The sequence below is a fragment of the Eucalyptus grandis genome, chromosome 6 (assembly GCF_016545825.1).
Source record: "Eucalyptus grandis isolate ANBG69807.140 chromosome 6, ASM1654582v1, whole genome shotgun sequence".
NCBI classification, from domain to species: Eukaryota; Viridiplantae; Streptophyta; class Magnoliopsida; order Myrtales; family Myrtaceae; genus Eucalyptus; species Eucalyptus grandis.
Window position 1 is genome coordinate 38,386,168 of NC_052617.1, and position 17,390 is coordinate 38,403,557.

Sequence of the window (17,390 nt, forward strand, 5' to 3'; positions counted from 1 at the left end):
GGGGCAAGTCCTTGAGTTTTCGAGAGGCCATGGATTGATTCGTCGATGAAAACTCTCCCGTATATGATTCGAGTTATATATCAAGTGAGCAATCGACCGTGCTCAATTTTAATGGCAATTTGCGAATTACAAATATGGAAATGAAGAAAGCAAGCTACGCCTCTTTTATATTATATCCCTTAGTTGATTATTACTATTATTGCACTCAAATTACTTTAATTTAGGAACACTAGTTATATGTTATTGTAGGAAGGCAATTATTGTTTTTCTTGTTTCATCCTTACTTCATATATTTACCTAGATGTTTCTCATTGGGTATTTAAGGAAACCTGAAATCTTTTTTTCTATGTGGACATTTATCGGAATCAATGTGGATCTTATCGACCAACTAAAGAAATTTTAAAACTGCACCATGACCGCTTGAGCAAAATTTGTTCTTCCCATTAACGAGTGTCACTCATAAATGGAGAATATCACAAGCACCTCCTCCATCTGGATCGATCGAGCTGATCTTTGCCAGTAAGCGGTCGCCGCCCTGTTCTTGTTTTTTTTTTTCTTGAATGCCTCGTTGATCTCGGAGAAGAGAACCAAGTCAGTGATGAACTTCTCCAGCTCCAATTCCAGGCTTTCTAGAGAATAATATGCATCACTGACTTCAGGTCTATCTGGCATTGAACGCCATTGCTCAACAGCCGTAATTTCACACGTTTCGGGTAGCATCCATGCAGATCAACCGAGGTCAAATGTGCGGAAAAATCCCCTGAGCATCACACATCAGCATCCTTGAATATGTCAGGACCATGACACATTCAAGAATACGAGGAAAGCCGAGAGAATCGGTTATTTAAATTCAAGCGGCATGGGAGTTTTCGGCCGTGGCACACCACATTAGCAGATGCCTTGTCGCGTAAGTGCGGCACTCCCTGAATTTCATCCCGATAAGCAGGTAACGAAGCTGATGTCGACCGATGGATTACATTAAGGCAGCCCACTGTCAAGAATGTTGGGGTGAACTTGGGTACAACAATTCACCACAGCCAAACACAATCCAGATTAATTTCTCCCCCGAAGCTAAATCAACTAAAAATTTCTTAACCCCTAGCAACAACCAACAATGTATAGCCTCACAAAATGCAAATATAACGCCGAAATGATAAGTAGATAAAGCAAATAACGACACCAAGGATTTAACGTGAAAAACCCAATACGGAAAAAACCACGGACCGCCCAAAAACTTCCACTAATCACCAAGAATAGCAGGATATACAAAGTATTCTTCAGTCACACATTAGGGCCAACATCAATATTGCAATCATCTTCTTTCACCACACGGGTAGACAAACAAGTTTGGAGTAAGAAACCTTAAAGAATTGGTGAAGAATTCGGAGACGGTTCTCGACGAACAAAAACCATCAACTCGTAGCCCTCGGTCTCACGAACAACATACTGAAATTTAAGCCGATTCCGTCAATATTTGGCCTTCGAATCAAAGCCGCAAAGTTGCAGCCCTCTTCTTTCTTCTTCCTTCCTTGTGCAGTTTTTGTTTTCTTTTTCTCTCTCCTCTCTTCACTTTTCGGACACCCCACGCACGACAACTTCCACTTCCTTTTGTTCTTTTCTGTTTTTTTTTTTTTTAAATTTAATGCTGGCTGGGCCCCACATGAAGGTGGACCCAGCCAACAAAGAATAATCATGTGAGGCTTAAACTGAATTCCTTGGCCACCCAGAAAGGGCAGTGAAGAGGATCTTCAAACGGACTTCCTTAGCCTGCGGCGGCGCCACCTCAACCTTCTCTACTGACGACGGCTTCCCTGCCTCCCACGCCACCGCGGCCACAACAGCAGGATCCCCAAATAAATGATGACCAAATGCGAATTCACAAGAGCTAGTGCCCATTTAGTCTTATGACAGCAGCATCGCAAGCGCAGATGAAGGAAACTGCGAGCTGCTACTGGAATAGAGAGCATTGAAACTCCATAGCTGGCCTGCTGTTTTTCGGATATTATAACATTATACTGCCAGATCATGTTTATTTGACATCGACCAGCTCATCTCTTTTTCTCTTTTCCCCATTTTGTGGGGAAATAATTTAAGATTACGGCGAAACAACATAAGGCGGCAAAAAATTGGAGTGAAAACAGTAAAAATTTCTCGGGTTTGTAATTTATCGATCAGAAAACTAGTTGAACGAAGGTTCATCCCATCAGGATCGGTGGTACTACTGATTTGAACAAATTATTATACTGATCTCATAGAACAAGCCTAATTTGTTGATAAATATCTTAAGTGCACCGGGAACACGTGAAACCAATGCGTCGCAGCTTTGATTTTACTAAATCCCACATGCAACTCACATGATCTAAGGGTTGATGTGCATCGGATCCACATATACCCAATGCATCCGAGAATGTCTAATTTATTATTCAAATAGAGATAAATTGGACATTTGCAAAGTAATAGTTGGTCCAGTAGAAGGGAATTCATTACGAAACACAAACATGATGACAAAGAATTATTTCGGTTAGCACGTCTAAAAGAGAAAGCAAACATTGAAATCTAGATTCAAAAGATCAGATTTTACATGGGAAACAAACATTAAAATAGCGAGAGAGCAAAGCGAATTTAAGGGTATCAAAAATACCCGAACCGATCCCAATCCTGATCGAAATCAGACCAACTCAAATTGAATCGAAAAATTTGGATCTTTTAGTTTGGTTATCTTTGCAGTTCAAATAATTTTTTTTTAAAAGAGTGGACATCATGACGGTTCGATTCCAAATCAAACAGAAACAAAGAGCAAAAGCCCTTTAGTTTTCCCTCTTCCTTTAGGTCCTTCACTCTTGCTTTAGTGTCACATCTCGAAACTACAAAAAAAGGGTGATGACGCAACCGTCCTTCCTCATGAAGGACGCAATCTCAAATATAACCAACTACCTAATATCAAAATCTATATCTCCAAATATATATAATATCAAAATCTATATCTCCAAATATATATATACATAACAAATAAAGCAACCCATTGATTATAACATTATAGTTTCTATAGTCCAAACAAAAGAATATGTACATTCAAAACTCAGCCAACCCAACAAACTTATAACAATTATATAACCAACTCCTTAAGCCATACCCCAAAATAAACTCTCAAAGGTTTTTCAATAGCACTCTCGTCCTACTTGTTGCTAATCCTGGGATCTAAAAACAATGAAAATGAGTGAAATGAGCAACTACAACTTAGTGAGTAGTACATATCATAAAAACATATTAAACTTCCACATTACACATTTAGAACTCAAGATATGGCTCATTATTGCCAAACAAAAATATAATAAGTTGCATGAATAAAATGCGTTATATATTACCTCAGCCTAGCTATATCAAATAGCAGAATTTCTCATTCATCCATAATAACAAAACATACATTACTAGTTTTGTTGGAAGAAGTACACTATTGGTTGTGTACAACGCTCACTTTGATGTCAAAAGTTTTGTCGAATCACTTAAGTGCCAAACCGGTGAAAAAACGATCACTTAAGTGCCTCCAACAAAAAATTCAGGCAAAAAAATGACGTGGCTTTTTTAATTAAAAATTTAATATGACTAGGCATTTTTTTTTATTATAGAAAATCAGTCCATGTGGACTTTCTTGGTTGCTATCGAATGAAGAAGAAGAAGAGGAAACTTTCTTGGCTGCTGTCGAACGAAGAAGAAAGAAAATCAATCCATCCTCTTCTTCTTCTTCTTCAATGTTCACAACTATCGTTCTTCCTTGCTTTTTTTATCTTCTCGACGTGAAACGCTGAGGGGGAGGACGAGGTCGTTGTCGCTCCCTTCTACTAGAGCTCCTCCACAAAGCTCAGGTCTGTCTACAGAGGATGGCCTCACATCATTGACAATCCACCCTCTGCCATCATACATGTGCGGTGAGCGGCGTTCGAAGTCCTTGACTTAGACCCGAGCCACAGCTCAGAGCCCTGTTCCCCCAACTCGGTCGGGAGGTTATGGCTCCACGGAGCTGGAGCTTCGAGTCACAGGTCGCGTTGCTTCCAGGACCTCTACGGCATGACCTATCTCCTCAACCCTCTGACCCAAGACATCTTCTCGCTGTCAAGCGTCGAGCCATCGCACAAGTGGTGGTGCCGGGCATAGAATCGGAATCGAGTCAACCGCCTAACCTACGGTAGAAGATTGTGCGATAAGGGAAGAGGTCCTCGATCGGGGCTCGAGGTCATGGGGAGACATCGCGAGCGTCCCCCTCAGGCTCCTCAGCCCTGTGTTCACCACTGGATCTATCCATTGGAAAGCCACCGGGGAGGTGGCATCATCATCTTGTCCTTCGATTACGGAGGAGGAGGTCAAGACGTCCACCTGGCGCAAGTCCAAGGAGTTCTAGGTTTTGTCAAGAATAATTAGGGTTTGAAATTTGGGATTTTCTTCAATTTGGCAAATTAGGGTTCTTATTTAGGGGGAAATGCAATTAGATGACGTCGTTTCTTGCTTTAGATGCTAACTAGACCCTTCGGCAAGCCACATCAGTATAAGAAATTAATAAAAAAAGGTAACGTCGAATTTTCGGCCGATCAGATCGGCATTGGTACCAAAGTGAGGTTTTTCAAATTTTTTGGCACTTAAGTGATCCGACGAAAACTTTTGGCACCAAAGTGAGCACCGTATACAACTTATGACACCAATAGTGTACTTCTCCTTAGTTTAGTTCAATAATCGGACTCATCCTATCTCATATTAATGATTCATTCCAAACTCAATATCCAAACGACCCTAGAGGTGGCTCTCATGAAATTATATTTTTGTGTAACACTTAGCCCTTTACCAAACATGTTAGTAGTGTAAGGCCCTAGAGGTAGCTCCTAGGTGACTCAAGTTGCCAGTAGCACTTAGTCCTTGACTATAAGGCCTAGAGGTGACTCACACTAAATTTCGTTATCGTGTAGCACTTAATCCTTTACCTGTTCACATCACACTTGATTTCCTCAACACAACACATATCATCTTTCAATAGTCATCACATAATCACATCATTCAAATGTACCAAAATAGCATGCATAACCCTTTTAGAAAGGTTTGTTGAATCATCCCACAATTACTCAAAAGTACCGAGCACTCTATCCATCTTTATAAAATAAATGAGTCATCACTTCCCTACACAAGTATATGTCGATTACTCTGACCTTAGTGTATGAGTTTCACAAAACCAAAGAAAATAGTAGTATTACTCACCTGGGGATGTTCTAAAATCAAATAACACATTATTTAAGCTGTCTCACAATCTTATCACATAAGTGAGAAACAACATTAAATTTGGGTAACACACTATCTCAACTACAAAACAGCTATATTACACCTAAACGTTAACGAAACGATTCATATGGGCTAATAAATTGCATATTCAAAGCAATTATTCAAGTTATTCGTAACATGGCACTTGAACGTAAAACTTTGTTATGCTATAACTTTTGCTTTCGAATCCCCCTCAAATATACTTATAGTCAATAGAAAGCCCTTCAAAAATACTACATTAATCTCAACTTGATCATCTCAAAATCAAGCCGAAAATTGACAAATAAGGGCCCAAAGTTGCTGGATGTGCACTGTTCGCTACGCGTAGGAAATTTCGAAATTCTGTTTCGGGCAAACCGTAAGCTCAATTCAAGATCCATAAATCCACATCACCCTAAATTATTATTTCTGTAAAAATACGGGGCTCAACGACTCAAAAATCGGATTTCATCGCTCAATTTTCCCAAGATTCCGAATTTGAGTCCTGAACTTAGAAAATACTTCAATTGGACGAAGGGGGGCTTGAGCACAAAAGGACGAGTGTTCCCCCATTTTACTTATTTTTCCCTCTTTTTTATGTTTTTTTAACAAAAGTGGGTCCCACCACTTAGTTGAAAAGTCAAATATTATAATTAGAGAAGCCAAAATTATTGTCCTTAACTACACCACTCCTTCATCGGCTCCACGACATACGCGCCACCATCAATCACGTCACATGCCTCTAGCCCCACTCACTCCACCACAAACCCCACCCACTGGCACCATCCCCTCCTTGTGAAATTTTAGCGAGATCATTACGAATTTGTATAAAAAAAAAACTTAAGCTGTCACGTGTCTCTAGGCCCCACTCACTCCACCACAAATCCCACCCACGGGCATCATCCCCTTTTTGTGAGATTTTGATGAGACCATTATCAACTATTCTAAAAATTTAAGTTATTAGACAAAGATGTGATTTAATATTTAATTTTTATGCTCCCCTCATATTTAATTTAGTCTTTTTGACTAGGACTATGATTGGACACATTTAACTGGGGAAGCAAATGGAGCTTAGAAAGATTTGAACTCAAAACCTCCTACTCTGATACCATGATACCATGTGAAATTTTTGTGAAACTACCACCCACTATTCTAAAAGCTTAAACTATTAGTTGAAAACGTAGTTTAATATTTAATTATTCTAACACTCTTATCCACTCCTCCACTCCCAAATCTAGCTCCACACAAGATATGTATATGTTCCTTCAATGACTTAGAAGTATTGTTCTGGCCTTAGCATGCCACCGAAGGATCTAACAAACGTTGGAGGATAATTGGGATTTTTGTGGTGGTCTATCTTGAATGGAGTCCCCTAGAGGAAAGGTGGTGACCGGAAGAAGCAGCAGGAGGGACCGGCCAAAAAACTAAAAAGGACATTGGAAAACCGAAAATTCAAACCGAATTATGTTTTCTTTTCGGGTTCTTCACAGTTCTGATCACAATGACTATGTCTCTTTCATATTCGATTTGATTCAGGGAGCAGTGAGAACCCGACCGAACCATTGATATTTATAAGTTAGGATCATTCCTCAAGTTATGAATCACAACCGAGAAGTCTCATTTCTCGAATGGAGAAAATAAGCCCAAAAGCTGCTGTAGAATTTTTCGAGGGCTAGAATTCGAGGATTCTTACGTCAACTTCTCATATTGCACTGACTTTCCTTTCAACTTCTGCGTATTTTGAGGCTTGAATAACCGATATATATATGCCTCCCGACCAACATGTATTGTGCCCTTTGGGTTTCAGAAGTTGCAAGATTTAACAAATGAATCCCCGAAAGAACTTCCCAACTCATCCCGCTCTAAGTTTACCATGCGCGATCGGCCGGTTAAAAAGCTTTACTTCAATTCCACATATCATTGCACTTAGGATCGTAGCATACAAATCTATTAAGGATTCCGGTTAACATGTAGATATATTTAGATTATTTATGATATTCTGGATATCTTCACGATATTCTAAATATCTTTGCAATATTCTTGATATCTTTGTGATTAATTGCAATTTATTATGTAATATTTTGTTACTGGAAATAGCCCACCTGTAAAGCCTATAAATAGGTTCATGGGCTTCTCATTGTTATCCATCGAAATTTCTTCCACATTAACTTGGTACGAGCCCAAGAAGTTTTTTGGGACGCTAGCCGGCCATCTTGAAGTCACTACAACAGTCAACTGTAAGTCAATTTTAATTTCAACTAGCCAAAACTCGCTATCAAAGGACGTCGCACCCGCCACCTACAGATTCTGCATGAGAGATCCACGCTCTCATGTGCGTTATACGCGATCGAAGGCCGGCCATGTATTGCTGATGTCACTACTGCGGCATCCTGACATCATTCGCTGCACTGTGTCTGTTACCAATGCGTCATCCTGATGCATTATTCTTAACTGTGCATGAGAGAAAACTCAGAAAATACATGAATCTGATTTAGTCTTTATTTTTCTCAGCTGGTTGTTGACATATAGGCTAATGTATCGTGTCCAATGATCGAAACCCGATAAGAGCATTTTTCATTTGTCCAGTACAGCTATTGAAGTGAGGGAGAAAAATAGGTTGATCAGCAAAATGGGCTTCGACAAATTGCAGAACTGCACAAATAGCTTACTGTTGGCAACAAATTTGTTTGACTTCCTAAACAGTGGACATCAAGTGATCTGACTACATAGTAGAATTAATGGTGTCTGATCCAAAAGAGAGCGAGGACATTGTGGTGACAAAAGAAAGAAATAGACAGATGCAAAAAGGTAACCTGGGTGCCTTTGAATAATCCCCACCAAGTGGATTAATCATTCATGCTTTGATTGGAACAGCGTGGATTAATCATTCATGCTTTGATTGGAACAGCTAGCAGCATCTTGGCTTTAAATGGACATTTACTGTCCATCTATATCACGAGAAGAGAAAGAAGACTCACTTGGCAACTTGAACATGTACATTTGCCATGTTGAAGTAGAACTGCAGCAAAACGAGGGAATATCTGGGGCTGGCTTAGCCATCGCCCGTTGAATTTTTTCCTTCTCATGATAAGGCTCATTGAACAGTCTAAATTACTGTTCCTAATAATAGGACTTTGGGCAATCTTCCTACATTTTGTTTGCTGTGAGGGAAAGTTGCTTCTCTACTTTGGTGTATCTGTACCCACCAAAATGGCACTGCCCATCAAAGCAAAAGCTAAAAACTTCAGTTTAATCGTTCTTTAGGTATAACACAAGTCAGCATATTTTCTTTATGTCAGAAAGCAAGATGTCAAGCACTGTTGGTCAGGCTATACATTGCAGAGGTATCGCGCTTTTCTTTTTTTAACACAAAGCTTTTTTTTTCTCCTTTACTGGAATTAAAAACTAATCTGTTAATTTTGTAATATTTTGATGGCTTAATTCAAGTGGGTTCTCTTTGGATTTTTAGCTGCTGTTGCATGGGAAGCAGGGAAGCCTTTGGTGATTGAACGAGTGGAGGTAGCACCTCCACAAGCCATGGAGGTTCGCTTGAAGATCCTTTATACCTCTCTGTGCCACACTGATGTCTACTTTTGGGAAGCTAAGGTAAACAACAACAAGACGCCTGCTTAGAACGATCGCAACTTGAAAAGGAACATGGAAACTAGAAACGGTTTACACCCTTAGAATCTATGTCGGTTAATGAATCTCCTTCTGGCAGGGACAAAACCCTCTATTTCCTAGAATCTATGGTCATGAAGCTGGAGGGTGAGTGAATCTCAGTAAGACTGTCTAATTATTAAAAATTCATGGAACTGATAGCATTTGATGAATCTTTGAATTTGGGTGAGTTAGGATTGTTGAGAGCGTGGGTGAGGGAGTGACTGATCTGAAACCAGGGGATCATGTCCTCCCAATTTTCACTGGGGAATGCAAGGAATGTGCCCACTGCAAATCAGAAGAGAGCAACATGTGTGACCTCCTCCGGATCAACACTGACAGGGGAGTCATGCTTAGTGATGGGAAGTCGAGATTCTCCATCAGAGGACAGCCCATATACCACTTTCTAGGGACTTCAACATTCAGCGAGTACACCGTGGTTCATGTCGGCTGTGTTGCCAAGATCAATCCACTCGCTCCTCTGGACAAAGTTTGTGTCATCAGTTGCGGGATCTCAACTGGTATGTTAATGCTCAATGCATCCCAGAGAAATAACAATTGACCATCTCTATTAAAAAATTAATAACGACAAAGATTGTGGCTTTTAGGCCTGGGAGCAATGGTGAACGTAGCGAAACCACCCAAGGGTTCGACGGTGGCTGTTTTCGGATTGGGAGCTGTTGGGTTAGCTGTAAGTCCTGCGGTAATATAGACTTTGATCTTTGAGAATTTGACAAGCAAAAACTTACGCATCTCTTGATGATGGATAGGCTGCTGAAGGTGCAAGGATTGCAGGGGCTTCGAGAATTATCGGAGTTGATTTGAATCCAAATAAATTTCAAGGAGGTTATTACTCAATCCCATGATGCATGACCTCTCACTGCTCGAGACTATACTGATCATTTTTATAGATCTTTCCCAATATTATACTGAAGTCCTTACTCGACACAAACTATAATCCAAATCAAAAAGTCTTGCAAGGATAGCGACATTGCAGTCGTAAAATTTGTCATAGATAATATTGAGAAAAATGAAGAAGCCATAAAACTAGAAACTTGACTCGCGGCTTTCAAGCAAAGACAATAGATCTAGCTAATTGTCGCGACTTTCAATCAGTGATCAAAGTCCTTGCTGAATTCATTTTCTTATTTGCTAAAAATGGGGCCTATATTACTCTCTAATAATGACTCTTTCTCAATTGTCTCTCAACAGCAAAGAAGTTTGGTGTGACTGAATTCGTGAACCCGAAAGACCACAACAAACCTGTTCAGGAGGTTTTTAGTGAACTGTCTAAGGAAATAGAATCCATTCCTCCGGTCTATATCATTCTTAAGTTTCCCTCAAATATTGATTGCTTACCAGGTGATTGTTGAGATGACAAATGGAGGAGTTGATAGGAGTGTCGAGTGCACTGGAAATGTCAACGCCGTGATTTCTGCGTTCGAATGTGTACACGATGTATGCACTTTTCTTTTGGCTATGCAAGCAATTTGCGAGCGAGAAACTTACAGACTGTCCTAATTATATATTACGGATTCTAATGAATTGAGAAACTCCTAACAAGGTTGGGGAGTTGCTGTTCTTGTGGGAGTGCCCCATAAAGATGCTGTCTTCAAGACTCATCCTATAAATCTATTGAATTAGAGGTCTCTGAAGGGCACGTTCTTCGGAAACTACAAACCACGTTCAGACATTCCCTCCGTCGTAGAGAAATACATCAACAAAGTAAAACAAACTCTGAACTATAGCAATCGAAAGCATCAATTTATCTCTCTGTTTTTTACTTATGTCCTGTATGAAATTGATTTCCTAGTCTTAAATGTTCCAGGAGCTTGAAGTGGAGAAGTTCATCACTCATCAGGTCCCATTCTCGGAGATCAACAAGGCATTCGACTACATGCTTGAAGGCGAAAGCCTTCGATGCATCATTCGCATGGAGGAGTAAAGAAGCGGATAAAGAACCCGATAGCACTGAAAAGAAATAGAAGTAATGCGTGAGAGAATTCGCTGAACGAGCGTGCTTAAGGGTCCAATTCAAGGTTCTTTTGGAATGTTCTTCTGCTGTCATCCATGTACTTTTGAGAATAATTGCATCTGGTTTGTGATCTTTTAGCCTTTGAAACTTGACTCGACTTATAATCCGTAAAATTCCTTGAATGTGCAAAATTATCAACTTGGACTTAATTCGATGTTTATCAACGGTTAATTGAAGTGACGATTGGATTCAAAACATTCTCGGAATCAAAAACTGTAGCGTGATTCATCTTGCAATTATAAATGAAGAGTCGAAGCCTTCATCAAGTTGATATAAACCTTCTACAATAGTCGTCACACTTTACCTCTTAGAGAGTTCTCTCATAATCAAGTATTGAATATAGAATTTCCATGAGTTAATGCATGAGCTGAATTTCCAAATTAAGGAACCTTTTCCATGGCATCACCACACTCAATGAGATTGTTAGGATAGAGTTTTCATATTCTGCAATTGATTTGAAATTCAAAATATTATAAATGATATGCTGGATTAAATTAGAGAGCAGATGGTAATTTAGAGTGACATGAGACGCAATAGAGAATAAAGTGCTCGATCTTCAAATTCCTTATTGACTTACTGGCATATGCTAATTATCAACTCTTTAATCTATAACATCTGCCCTGTAACTTTTACATGAATACATAGTCCTCCATTCTTCTCTACTGCAAAAGCGAGTCAGGTGCCCATTCCATTATAAACATGAGGCTTCTTAGAAAGACAAATCGATCCAAAGAGTGGTGTAGTGTTATCTTTGCCAAAGATATCCCACAAGTCTTAACCCAGCCAATAAAACTGCATACGAGAACCCCAATTAGTTGAACTTCTCGACGTTGTTCACCGAACTAAAAATATCCGCCATTTGACTTGGATATAATGCTCGGCATTACACCAAGTAAGCAGGGTCCTAGACCAATTGATCATAGTGCCTAACTATATACAGGCAAAATTTCAGCATACTCCGGTCCCTAAGTACCCTTGCAATCCTGACCATCTTATTCGCATACCACGATCTTGATCACTGGGTTTAGGGTTCATGACCTCCTACTTTGATACGATTCTTGGCCCTTGAGCTCTAATACCACTTGTTAAATTTTAGACACGCAGCTTTGATACGACTTGTGGAGTTTGTGGAAATGCGATACAATTATAACACCCAAAAATCTCACTTTAACATTACTCAGAACAAACTAGCTCCTACCATACTCAGAGCAAACTAATTCCTACTAACTTTTCATACAACTTTTTTTTATTTTACTCTCCCTCGTGGACGGACTACTCTCTTTTTCTCTATTTGTGAAGCTCTCCCAATTTAAGGCTCTCTCTAGCCTTCCTCTTTCGGTCTCTCTATGTTTCTCTCATCTCTCTATGTTACGACAAATCGACAAATACGAAGGGGAGCACCTATTGAGGACATTGACAAGTTGCCTAGTCGCTATGGCCAATTTTCCCCCAAGGAATTCTAGAGGTGGCGCACAAGTTGACAAGTTGCTTGACAACTTGTGGCCAGATTTTCCTTCGGAAAAATCTAGAGGTGACAGCTTGAAGAAAAATCAAGAGGAGAGAGAGAGGAGGCAGTGCTTCTTTGACAATTTACAGATCATTCAAATCTATTGAGGGTTGCGGCAGTGGATAAGAGAACACTCATAGAAGACATAAATCCGATAGTCATAGCTACTTTTAGCACAAGCGAATATACTGTGTCCGATGACTGAAACAGGATAAGAGCATTTTCCATTTATCCGGTACAGCTATTGCGGTGAGGGTGAAAAATAGGTTGATCAGCAAAATAGCTTCATAAAACTGACACTGCATTTTCCCCCTTTCTGGAAAAATTACGAAGTTCTAAATTAAAAAAAAAAAAAAAAAAAAAAAGATTAAGAAAGCTTACTGTTAGCGACAAATTTATTCTAGACATTCAAATCACTCAGGCGGACCGTTCGCTAAAGAGTGGCCCCCAAGTGATCTGATTGCATAGTAGACTTAAAGGGGTCTGATCCGAGAGAGCCGAGGATACTGTCGTGACAAAAGAAAGAAATAGACAGATGCAAAAATATCATCATGATCGTCACCGAGTGGATTATCGTGCGCGCTTTGTTTGTTCTCAGCCAGCAGCATCTTGACTTTATCTGAAGTTTCATTGTCCATCATCTTTATCGCAAATGGAGAGAGAAGACCCACTTGGCAATTTCAACATTTTGATCTGTCATGCTGAAGTAAATCTACAGTAAAACCAGGGAATTTGATATCTCGAACTGGTTTCAACATCGCCCGTTGTATTTTTCCTTCTCGTGACAAGACTCATTGAAGTATTCTTCCTTCTCGTGATAAGGCTCATTGAACAGGTCTAAATAACTGTTCCTAATAAAAGGAACTTTCGCAATCATTCCCCCTTTCTTTCTTTTTTTTTTTTTTTTTTTTTTTTTTTTTGGGCTAAGAAGGAAGGTTGCCTCTCCTTTAGTTTCGTGTATATATATCCACCAAAATGACACTGCCCATCTAAGCAAAAGCTAAAGGCTTCAGTTTGATTGTTTTTAGGTATCAGATAAAACATATTCCTTTCTTCTTTGAGAAAACAAGATGTCAGGCACTGCTGGTCAGGTGATACATTGCAGAGGTACGCACTTTTCTTCTTTAACGAGAAGCTTTTTCTTCATTTAAATGGAAACAAAAACTAATCTGCTGGAGTTTTGTCATATTTTGATGGCCTAATTCAAGTGGGTTCTCTTTGGGTTTCTAGCTGCTGTTGCATGGGAAGCAGGTAAGCCCTTGGTAATTGAACAAGTGGAGGTAGCACCTCCACAAGCCATGGAGGTTCGCTTGAAGATCCTTTATACCTCTCTCTGCCACACTGACGTCTACTTTTGGGAAGCCAAGGTACACAACAACAAAGCCCCTGCTCAAAATGATCACAACTTGAAAGCAAACAAGAAAACTAGAAACTGTTTACACTCATAGAATCTATCTATGTCGGATAATGAGTCTCCTTCCTGCAGGGACAAAACCCCCTATTTCCCAGAATCTATGGTCATGAAGCTGGAGGGTGAGTGAATCTCAGTAAGACTGTCGAATTATTAAAAATTCATGGAACTGATAGCATTTGATGAATCTGTGAATTTGCGTGAGTTAGGATTGTGGAGAGCGTGGGTGAGGGAGTGACTGATCTGGAACCAGGGGATCATGTCCTCCCAATTTTCACTGGGGAATGCAAGGAATGTGCCCACTGCAAATCAGAAGAGAGCAACATGTGTGACCTCCTCCGGATCAACACTGACAGAGGAGTCATGCTCAGTGATGGGAAGTCGAGATTCTCCATCAAAGGACAGCCCATATACCACTTTCTAGGGACTTCAACATTCAGCGAGTACACCGTTGTTCATGTTGGCTGTGTTGCCAAGATCAACCCGCTCGCTCCTCTGGACAAAGTTTGTGTCATCAGTTGTGGGATCTCAACAGGTATGTTGATGCTCAGTGCATCCCAGAGAAATAATCTATATCGACATTTTACCATCTCAATTAAAAATTTAATAACGACAAAGGTTGTGGCTTTTAGGCCTGGGGGCAATGGTAAACGTAGCGAAACCACCCAAGGGTTCGACGGTGGCTGTTTTCGGATTGGGAGCTGTTGGGTTATCTGTAAGTCCTCCTGCGCTAATGTAGACTTTGATCTTCGAGAATTTGACAAGCAAAAACTTACGCATCTCTTGATAATGGATAGGCTGCTGAAGGTGCAAGGATTGCAGGGGCTTCAAGAATTATCGGTGTTGATTTGAATCCAAATAGATTTCAAGAAGGTTATTACTCAATCCCACAATACACGACCTCTCACTGCTTGAGACTATACTGATCATTTTTACAGATCTTTCCCAACATTATACTGAAGTCCTTATTCGACACAAACTCTAGTCCAAATCAACGAGTCTTGCGAGGATAGCGACAGTGCAGTCATAAAATTTGTCAAAGATAATATTTCCAGAAAATGAGGAAAGCCATGAATCTAGAAACTTGACCCACGGCTTTCGAGCAAAGATAATAGAGATTGGTCTAATTGTCACAGCTTTCAATCAGTGATCAAAGTCCTTGCTGAATTCATTTTCTTATTTGCTAAAAATGGGGCCTGTGTTGCACTCTCACAATGACTCCTACTCAATTGTCTCTCAACAGCAAAGAAGTTCGGTGTGACTGAATTTGTGAATCCGAAAGACCACAACAAACCTGTTCAGGAGGTTTGTACTGAACTGTTTTAAGGAAATAGAAGCCATTCCTCTGGTCTATCTCATTCTTAAGATTCCCCTTAAAATTTGATTGCTAACCAGGTGATTGCTGAGATGACAAATGGAGGAGTTGATAGGAGTGTCGAGTGCACTGGAAATGTCGACGCCATGATCTCCGCATTCGAATGTGTACATGACGTATGCATTTTTCTTTTGGCTGTGCATTCAATTCGTGCGCGAGAAATCTACAGACTCTGACCTAATTATGTATTACGGATTCTGATGAAGTGCGAAACTCTTTAACAGGGTTGGGGCGTTGCTGTTCTTGTGGGAGTGCCCCATAAAGATGCTGTCTTCAAGACTCATCCTATTAATCTGCTGAACGAGAGGACTCTGAAGGGCACCTTCTTCGGAAACTATAAGCCACGTTCAGACATTCCCTCCGTCGTAGAGAAATACATGAACAAAGTAAAATACAGTTGAACTAAAAGTATCAATTTATCTCTCTCTTCTTTGCTTATGTCCGGTATGAAATTGATTTCCTTGTCTTAAATGTTCTAGGAGCTTGAAGTGGAGAAGTTCATCACTCATCAGGTCCCATTCTCGGAGATCAACAAGGCCTTTGACTACATGCTCAAAGGCGAAGGCCTCCGATGCATCATTCGCATGGAGGAGTAAAGAAGCGGATGAAGAACCCCATAGCACTGAAGAGAAAGAGAAACAACTTGTGCGAGGATTCGTTGAAATTGCGTGCTTGAGGGTCCAATTCACGGTTCGATTCGACTGTATTTCTGCTATCTTCCATGTATTTCCTGGAATAATTGCATCTAAATTGTAATCCTTCAGCCTTTGAAAATAATGCGTAATTATATACTTGGACTTAATCCGATGTCTTCAACAGTTTACTGAAGTGATGATTGGATTCAAAACATCCTCAGAATCCAAAACTGTAGGGTGATTCATTTTATAGCTTTAAATGAAGAGTTGAACCCTTCACCAAGTTGGTATAAACCTCCTCGAATAAATGCGCACGCTTTCCCTCTCAAAGAGAGTTCTCTCAGAATTAAGTATTGAAAATGCAATTCGTATGGGTTAATGCGTGAAAATATACAAATTAAGGAATCTTTTCCATGGCATCACCGCGATCAATGAGATTCTCAGGATAGAGTTTTCATGTTCTACATTCAACTTGAAATTCGAAATATGATAATAGATATGCTAGATTAAAATAGAGAGCAGACAACAATTTATTGTGAAATTCAAAATATTATAATAGATTTGCTGAATTAAATTATAAAGCAGAAGGCAATTTATTGTGATTTGTGACGCAATAGTGACCAAAATGTTTAATCTCAAATTCCTAATGTTTGGCAAAAACTATTTATGTTCCCCGAAATAATTATTTCTGTTATTTTGTTCCGGAGAACGAAAATAGAATAGAAACGTGTTTGGTAAAATTTTTATTATGATGAATAAATTTAGAACAGAAACAAAAAGTAAAAAAAAAAGTAACTTTTTATTCTCGAGAACAATTTTTTCTCTTTTCTTTTCTTTTCTCCTCTTCTCTCTCCTTTCTTTCTTCTTCCTTTTGGCCGGTCACCGACTTTGGCCATGACCGAAGACCTCACCAGATCGTCGCTGACCCCAACGACGCCAAGCCATGGTGAGGCTTGGCAGCCCAAGCCTCACCGTGGTTGGGCGAGCTCTGGCAAGGTTGAGCTCGCCCAACCACCGATGAAGCTCAACCTTGCTAGGCCACCACTAGGTCGGTGTCACCAAGCGGTGGCCCGGTGAGGCCGAGCCTCGCCGGTGGCTGGTGAGCTCGGCCTCGGCCTCGCTAGATCTAGGCAAGCTCATCAAACCTTGCCTAGTTAGTCGCCAATTGCCACCGGGGCCACAAAGGAGGAAGAAGAAGAGAAACGAAAACAAATATATATAATAAAAATATTAAAAAATTAAAATAAGCAATAAAATTATACAATTCTACCAAACATCTTTTTATTCCAAGAATATAAATTTTACAGTTACCACGCGCGTTCTTATACTCAAAAATTATTCTCGAAAATAGAATTGTTAGCAAAGAGGAATAGAATTGTTACCAAAGGGCACCCTTCGCAATCAACTCTTTAATCTATAACGCCGTTATTACATCTGCCCTGTAACTTTCACGTGAATTTGATATAATAAATGCATGAAGTCCTCCA

At 39.9% G+C, this 17,390-nt stretch overlaps 1 protein-coding gene across 1 annotated transcript; it reads left to right on the forward strand.

Annotated features, from left to right (window-relative positions):
- Positions 1 to 8,572: 8,572 nt before the first annotated feature.
- On the forward strand, positions 8,573 to 16,084 carry LOC104449633 (alcohol dehydrogenase). The gene is made up of 20 exons (XM_010063864.3): positions 8,573 to 8,624; positions 8,750 to 8,886; positions 9,002 to 9,048; positions 9,136 to 9,461; positions 9,549 to 9,631; positions 9,711 to 9,786; positions 10,153 to 10,214; positions 10,303 to 10,454; positions 10,587 to 10,665; positions 10,769 to 10,847; positions 13,545 to 13,589; positions 13,713 to 13,849; positions 13,969 to 14,015; positions 14,103 to 14,428; positions 14,526 to 14,608; positions 14,691 to 14,766; positions 15,137 to 15,198; positions 15,289 to 15,384; positions 15,493 to 15,654; positions 15,748 to 16,084. The coding sequence occupies exons 1-20, from the start codon at positions 8,573 to 8,575 to the stop codon at positions 15,862 to 15,864; spliced, it is 2,244 nt and encodes a 747-aa protein (XP_010062166.3). The 3' UTR covers positions 15,865 to 16,084.
- The last annotated feature ends 1,306 nt before the right edge of the window (positions 16,085 to 17,390 follow it).